Source organism: Scylla paramamosain, chromosome 1 (assembly GCF_035594125.1).
Source record: "Scylla paramamosain isolate STU-SP2022 chromosome 1, ASM3559412v1, whole genome shotgun sequence".
NCBI classification, from domain to species: Eukaryota; Metazoa; Arthropoda; class Malacostraca; order Decapoda; family Portunidae; genus Scylla; species Scylla paramamosain.
In genome coordinates this window covers 40,964,342-40,972,692 of record NC_087151.1, presented here as the reverse complement: position 1 = coordinate 40,972,692, position 8,351 = coordinate 40,964,342, and the positions used below count along the sequence as shown (strand labels likewise).

Sequence of the window (8,351 nt, the reverse complement as noted above, 5' to 3'; positions counted from 1 at the left end):
ATTGTGGTGTTTCTGTTCATCACCTGTGTAAAGCTTATGGAACAGGATCATCAACTGTGCATGACATAAAGAAACTGTGAGAAAAGTTGAAGCAGTTCTTTGCTGACAGCGAGTCAAAGAAACATGTGCTTATGAAAAGCAATGATGCATTGGTTTTGACAGTGACAAACAGTTGAGCCTTGCATATAGCTCAGGATGTCAGTCCGTTGTCTTGGAAACACATTGCCAAGAGACTGCCCTAGATTTAACATGACAGCCATATTTGATCGAGAGGGGTTTTCAAATGCGTTCCACATGCCATGCATATATCAACTGCTCCTTCTGTATATTTTCTCAGGCCCTCCTATCATATTACTTTTTTTCATTGCTATTTCCATTATACATACACATGTCATTGTTATAATTTGATGTGCTCTTTCAGACTGGAATGACAAAAGCAAGTATAGGTGCACCATCTGACAGCAGTGAAGCCATGACATCAATGGGCTCCAGTACTAATGTTTTATCAGAGGTGATTCTTGATGATCCATCTAGTAGAAGCTCAGATGCTCTGACAACTTTAATAGCAAATGGAATTTCTCCATCTATAACAATACCAGAGGGAAGTAATGCTAGTGTAAATCAAGTAATGGAAATTGATGATAATTCTTTTAGACTTGTAGCAGCAGCAGATACTACAGCTCCCTTATACTGTGGATGATTTGTGTGTGTGTGTGACTCATTCCAGTAATCACATCATAAAAAAATATCAACTATATATTTTTTCAATCACGTTTTTTTCAATTTTGAGCATTATCATGTTCATGATCATCACGGTGATTCACACTTATCTTTCCTCTTTCTCTTCCTCTTCTCCCTTCTTAGCAATACTGCTACCACTACACCTTCACAACAGGAGCTTTAGTAGCATTGATAATAGCATCAATACCACACACACACACACACACACACACACACACACACACACACACACACACACACACACACACACACACACACACACACACACACACACACACACACACACACACACACACACACACACACACACACATCCTTTCCCTTCACCCCATCTCTAGTTATGTGATTTTGGCAGTGGGAAGAGGAGAGCATCTATTTTCTGTATTGGAGATCATGTGGAAGGGCAGAGCTAAAGTACAGGGAGGGAGGGCTGGAAACAAGTAAGGGAGGGACTAGACTAATACATCAGGATGGGCGAGGAGTGGGATGGTGGGTGTTGACATAGGGTCTGGGTAGACATGGAGTGGCATGCAGACAATTGTTATTTCTGTCACATGCTAAATGATTCAGAACAACATGGCTGAAAGGTTATTAATTTTCCATGTTGTCACACAGTTCTGTCTCCTCTTCCCCGAGATATGAGAAAATCACTGGTAATATTTAATTGATTTTTCTCTTGTGATGGTTAGCTTTATCTTGAATGAAGGGAAAGGTATTTGGTTGTTTATTTCTGCAGTGAAGGATCTATAGAATAGGATGAAAGAGGCATGTGATACAGTGGTTTCGCAGAGGTTGCAGAATTACTGCTACTCAGGAAGCAGGAATACATCTTTCTACTCCTCCCTTTCTATCTACCACACAACCTGCTCATTCCACCTCACACATTATTCTACACCTCATATTTTCACCCCTCATAAACTTCTATATAACCTATAACACTTCTTCACTGCCTCACAATCTCATCCACATCATTCATAATACCTTTTATCTCTCTATCCACCACACAAATAATATCCACTAGTTACAGGGAATTGAATGAATTTACAATGTGATCATGATTAATATAAATTTGATCTTAATTTTATTGTATGTATGATTTGGTGAGACTGGTAGTGCTGTGGAGTATTGTGTTACATCTTTGATGAGCTGATTGTAACAACAAAAAAAAAAATGTATAGTGTGGTGAGGATTGTGATATTGCTGCATGTTATTGTATTGTATTAGATCATGGATCAACAAAAGTTCATGTATGAGACACATTGTGTAAGGTATGGAAGTAATGTGTGTAAATAAGACATTGGAACTTGGAAGTATCATATGTAAGATAACTAAATGTAAAACTGCCTCTTATCCACTTAGTACATTTCTATTGAGGAAATCTGTCTGTTTATTTTTTATTTCTCCTAGTATTATGTGATGTTGATAGCTGTGCAGTGCTGGTAGTATCAGTCCTTGGATAATAATGCTTTTTGGAGAAAATAATTGTTCACTCATCATTAGAAATGACCCATATGCCCTGAAGGCAGTCTGACCATCTAATCATCCTGTTCTCCCCACCCCCTAACACCACCCTTTATCTCTCTCTCTCTCTCTCTCTCTCTCTCTCTCTCTCTCTCTCTCTCTCTCTCTCTCTCTCTCTCTCTCTCTCTCTCTCTCTCTCTCTCTCTCTCTCTCTCTCTCTCTCTCTCTCTCTCTCTCTCTCTCTCTCTCTCTCTCTCTCTCTCTCTCTCTCTCTCTGTCCCTCTCTCTCTCTCTTATAGTGTGTGTGTGTGTGTTTGTGTGACCCATATTCCCACACCAAGCTCCCCAGTAGTGAAGTGGTCCCACACAATGAGTGGGGCACACATTGTTTTGATATTCTTAAAGCCAAGTGTGCTGTGTGATGGGATTGGTAACCCTGCCACCTGGGACAGCTGTGTGTCAGAAAGACTGGTATGAGTTCATGGGGATCTGTTTACAAAATTTAGTCCTCTACCTTGCCAGAACTGCACTTTGCATTTGTGGCGCAGACCAGACTTTTCACACCTATCCTTGTGGCAGCCTTAGGTGTCCATCCATCAAAAAAAAACCTGCTGTCATTTGCCTCACCTGTGTCTTCCTGAAGAAGACCAGCCAGCTACCATGCCTGTGATAACCTCACAGGACTTCACCAGGACTTGCAGGGACTTTTCTATCATCACAGCCTTAACAACAACAACAACAACAATTGAGCAAGCACTGATCAAGGACACTATGGAGAAGCAGTGATATGCAAAGGAGAAGGAGAGCAGCCTGCTCACTGAATTGATAGAGCAATTCAAGGATGTCCTGCTTGATAAGCAGACTGACCACAGCAGGATAATGCAGAAAGCAGGGATGTGGCAGAGGGTCACTGAGCTTTTCAATGCTGCTGCCATGGGCTCTCCCAGAACATGCCAGCAACTGAAGTGCATGTGGGAGCACCATAAAAGCAAGTAAGTAAGAATAGAATGGATGTGGCAATCAGTTTAGCCAATGAATCTGCTGATAATTGCTCATTAACTTAATAAGTTGCTACTTCAGTTGTATGATTTCCCAGGATACCACGCAATACTACCATACTATAAGGCTTGCAGAATTTTTTTTTTACTGTCTTTGAGGTTATAGAAATAACCTTATCCTACTAATGTTGAGACTTACTACTTATTTGTAAAAAGTATGTTTTCACTTTGTGATCCATGCATTGAAATGAAAAGCATTGAAATTAATATGAAGTGAAAACAAAACGGGATCTAATATTGATCCCTGAGGGACTCCACAAGAAATTTGTTTTAACAATTATGTAGTTGTTGTAAACAGAGTGTTGTTTCCTGGAGCTCAGACAGCTTTCTAATCATTTAAGGACCTGTCCATGCACACCATAAATAGTGTAAAGTTTTAGAAAAATCACAAAAAACTGTTATGATATATTTTTCTTAGTCTACCACAATGTAAAAATGCAGTGCCATAGGTTGTTGAAAATTTTGGTGTAAATGGGATAACACCATCCAAATGATAATAATCCCATGAAGTAATTTTTATAGCCTAAAGGAATGGTCATGAGTCTAAAAATTTATTTTCTTGGTTATATAAATAAAGTTTTGTATATATGACCGTTCATTTTGGCTATAAAGGTTACTTCACGGGATTGTTATTATTTGGATGGTGTTATCTTCTCTTTTTTTTTTTTTTTCCTTCCTATTTGCTATTTTGTCCTATGACATCAGTTAGCAAATAGTGTTTGGAAATTTAAATAATTCACTAGTCTTGCTGTCATGATTTTCTCAAAAATCTTGCTAAAGACTGAGAACATTGATACAGATCTGTAATTACAAGGAGAGAGATTATTGCCCCTCTTTAAATATCAGGAGTACTATAGCAGTTTGCAGGCTGTGTGGAAATGTGCCATTCTGAAGGGTTTATTTATTAGGTAACTTAACCAAGAGAGATCACATCACACCACTCATTTTTCTTTTATTATTTATTTATTTATTTTACTTTTATTTCTTTTGATACTTCATCTGGCAAGGCTGGCTGAAGGTACATAGAAAAGGAAACTATAGGCTTGTAGTGTTAAAAAAAAATGTTGGCAATGGATCAAAGTTGTTGTTAAAAGCTCAGCAATCCTGTCATTATTAGTCATTAGCTCTTATTTTTTTTTTTTAATGTAGGAGGGGCACTGGCCAAGGGCAACAAAAATCCAATTAAAAAAAAAAGCCCACTGAGATGCCATAAAAGGGAAGCTGTAGTCAAAAATTGAAGGATAAGTGTCTTGAAACCTCCCTCTTGAAGGAATTCAAGTCATAGGAAGGTGGAAATACAGAAGCAGGCAGGGAGTTCCAGAGTTTACCAGAGAAAGGGATGAATAATTGAGAATACTTGCGTTAGAGAGGTGGACAGAATAGGGGTGAGAGAAAGAAGAAAGTCTTGTGCAGCGAGGCCATGGGAGAAGGGAAGGCATGCAGTTAGCATGAAAATAGCGGTAGAAGACAGCTAGAGATGCAACATTGTGGTGATGAGAGAGAGGCTGAAGACAGTCAGTTAGAGGAGAGGAGTTGATGAGATGAAAAGCTTTTGATTCCACTCTGTCTACTGTAGGATAGTATTTCATACAGTACTTGTGAGAGGCAGCGAAGAGCGGTATGAGTGGAATTCCCCCAGACATGTGAAGCATACTCCATACATGGATGGATAAGGCCCTTGTACAGAGTTAGCAGCTGGGGGGGGGTGAGAAAAACTAGCAGAGATGTCTGAGAACATCTAACTTCATAGAAGCTCTTTTAGCTAGAGATGAGATGTGAAGTTTCCAGTTCAGATTATAAGTAAAGGACAGACCGAGGATGTTCAGTGTAGAAAAGGGGGACAGTTAGTGTCATTGAAGAAGAGGGGATAGTTGTCTGCAAGGTTGTGCTGAGTTGATAGATGGAGGAATTGAGTTTTTGAGGCATTGAACAATACCAAGTTTGCTCTGCCCCAATCAAAAATTTTAGAAAGATCAGAAGTCAGGTGTTCTGTGGCTTTCCTATGTGAAATGTTCACTTCCTTAAGTGTTGGACATCTATGAAAAGAAGTGGAAAAGTGCAGGGTGGTATCATCCTTTGTTTTCTAATATTTTATTCTTAAAATAATTTTGCTTTGCACTTCTAATTAAAGATGTTAGTATATTTCTGCATTTATTGAAAGTCTCACCATAAGTGATAAATGTAACTACTGACCATTATGCAGATAATTGTTGAAGCTTGTTTCTTTGTTTAGTGGATTCTTTAATGGCTGTTATGGTGCAGGGCTTTTCAATATGTTTAGATTTGATTTAAGTTTCTACCTCAGGAAAATGTGTGATATATGAATTAGTTAAAAAAAACATCATTTGTATCTAGTACACTGGTATTTGAAACCAGCAGAATTTGGGCAAATCAGATCTAAAGCACTCTATTACCTCATTAGTGAAATTTTTTTCTTAATGAATATTACTGAATTATTTACATTTTCCTTAGATTTTGCACATGAACTGAACTGAACTGAAAACAGGAATTAAAGTGGTCACTGATTACTATGATGCAATATGCCTGCTTATGTAATGATTAAAGCCATTGACCAAATGTGCCCAAAAAAGCCATTGGACCAAATAAGAGATGTTGGGGAATGTGTCACTCTTGTGGGAAAATATGAGTATAAATTAAAATAAAATAAATTGATTAAATCCTTAACAAAATTATCCTTTTTTTGAGTGAATTTATATTAGAATCTCCCATTACATAAACATATGTAGCTTTAGGTAATGATTGAAGAATAGACTCAAAGGATGTCTGAAAATCACCAAAAACAGAATGTGTTCTGTAAATCATTTCATTGATAAAAGTAGACACCCACTAACACTGCTAAGTTTAAAGAAGAGGGATTCAATATGTTGTCACTGAGGTGAGACATTCTCTACTACAAAGCCTTGGAGAGAGAGAGAGAGAGAGAGAGAGAGAGAGAGAGAGAGAGAGAGAGTTCAAATTCAAATTAATTTATTTTCCACCAGGTAGTGGTTATTGCATACATTAAGGAACATTAGTAGGCATATGTCTACCTGCCAAACAGCCTAACAATGTTAATACATTATGAATAATATAAAGTTTATGGTAAAATTAGTAAAATTGTAGTAAAAAAATAAATTTCAGTAAAACTTATAACTAGAGTTAGTGATATTAACACATAAATACTGTAAAATATAATTATGCAATAAAACAGAAAAAGAAGGATAAAAACACCTGAAGTTTACTGCCAACAGATCAGATTTAAATTTTCATGTGTGTTGCACTGCTGATCATTTAAACTACGTAACATATGTCTGACCAGTCTGGATTTAAAAGTAGAGAGTGTGTTTGTATTAGATATGTTTTCAGACAGAGTTCCATTTTCTTGGACCATTTACACAGGGAACTTTAGTACCAGTGTGTGTTCTTGTTCTGAGACAATAAGATAATTTTGTTGCCTTGTTATGCTGCTTGTTGTGTTGTGTACTGTAGGGAAAGAGTGGAGCCATTTGGGATACGTGTTGTGCAGTGTCTTGCACATGGTAATGTTAACCTCCAGAACTGTTTCATTTTTAATCATCCCAGCTCTTTAAAGACAGGGGACATCATACTTCTTCAAGCCACCAACTGTATTTCTGACAGCAAAATTTTGTAACTTTTGAGCTTTTTGTATGAGAGTAGTGTTGATGGTGCCCAAAATTCCTATGCAATAGTTTATTAGGCTTAACATAAGTGATTACGTAACAATCGTTCTAAGTTGGTCAAAATTTATGCTTGAATGACTTATGAAACTTAGCATCCTGATGACTTTGCTACTTAGCTTGTTGGAGTGCACGTCGAAGATCAGATACCGATCCATGTGTTTTTTTATGTGAGTGTTTGGACAGATATTTGTGCCATCAAATTAACTACTGTATCCTCAGGTACATGTGACAGTAACTGTCTGCTTCCCAAAAATATGCATTGCATTTTATTAGGATTGACCATAAGCCATTTCTGAGAATGTATTCCTTAGTTTTTAAAAGGATGGTCTCCATTACATTAATGATTCTGTTCAAGTTTTCTATGGAGCCATTTAATTGAAACTGAGTATCATCAGCATACTGAACTAGTGTACAATTATTGATGTGTTCAGCCAGATCATTGGTGTATATAGTAAATAATACTGGTCCAAGGATGGAGGCTATGTCTTAGCTGATATAATGTCTTGCAGCTTGACAGACTGTGTTCTGTTGGTTAGGTAGCTGTTAAACCAGAAAGAGTCAATAATAAAGCTGGAACACGTTCTCAGAAGACTGTTATGGCTAACACTGTCAAAAGCCTTTGATAGGTCACATAATGCTAGTAGGGAAATTTTCCTATTGTCCATATTGTCAAATACTGTGTCAGTAATGACAGTGAGAGCAAACTCAATAGAAAGGTTTGGTCTGAAGCCATGGTAACAGAGATAATTTTTGTCCTCTAAGAAGTTTGAAAGTTGGTTACATGCATTTTTTCTAGTCTTTGGAAGTACAGGTAAAAGAGGAATAAGTCTGTAGTTATTTACATCGTTAAAATCACCTTTCTTGTACAAAGGAATAATGCATGTATGAGAGAGAGAGAGAGAGAGAGAGAGAGAGAGAGAGAGAGAATCACTCCTCACTTTTGTATCTTCTTTTTTTTTGGGGGGGGGATAGACAGGAAGGAATAAAAATATTAGGAAAAGAAGAAAAAAAGAAAGCAAAATGTTGAAAAATGAAACGTGAAATTTTATTTATCGTTTTATATATTTTTTTTTATTTTACTCACCTATATCATCTTTAATATATTGCCTTTTTATCATGATCTTTTCTATCTGATTAGACACAACTCACCAACAATCCCTTGTGCTAAATTCATAGTGTTTTTTTTTTTTTTTTACTTCTATTTCATCTTTAACAAGTATTTGTTTTATAATTATTATATTTCAGTATGGTGTTTTATGTAAGAATTATGTAGGAATTAGCTGTGTGTTCGTTTTCTGTTTCTTTTTCCTCTCAAAAAGTTGTCGTTCCAAAGGTCTGGCTCAGGAGCAATCCCGAGTCACCTGTAACATTAAGATCAAGATCGAATCAC

The 8,351-nt window shown here is 37.0% G+C and overlaps 1 protein-coding gene across 2 annotated transcripts in view; it reads left to right on the top strand.

Annotated features, from left to right (window-relative positions):
- The window catches only part of LOC135105666 (uncharacterized), a 22,733-nt gene extending 20,610 nt beyond the window's left edge, over nt 1-2,123 (top strand). For both annotated transcript variants that reach the window (XM_064014056.1, XM_064014060.1), the window contains exon 14: nt 422-2,123. In XM_064014056.1, the coding sequence (XP_063870126.1) occupies nt 422-700 (279 nt within the window). In that variant the 3' untranslated portion in view covers nt 701-2,123. The remainder of the gene's footprint in view (nt 1-421) is intronic.
- The last annotated feature ends 6,228 nt before the right edge of the window (nt 2,124-8,351 follow it).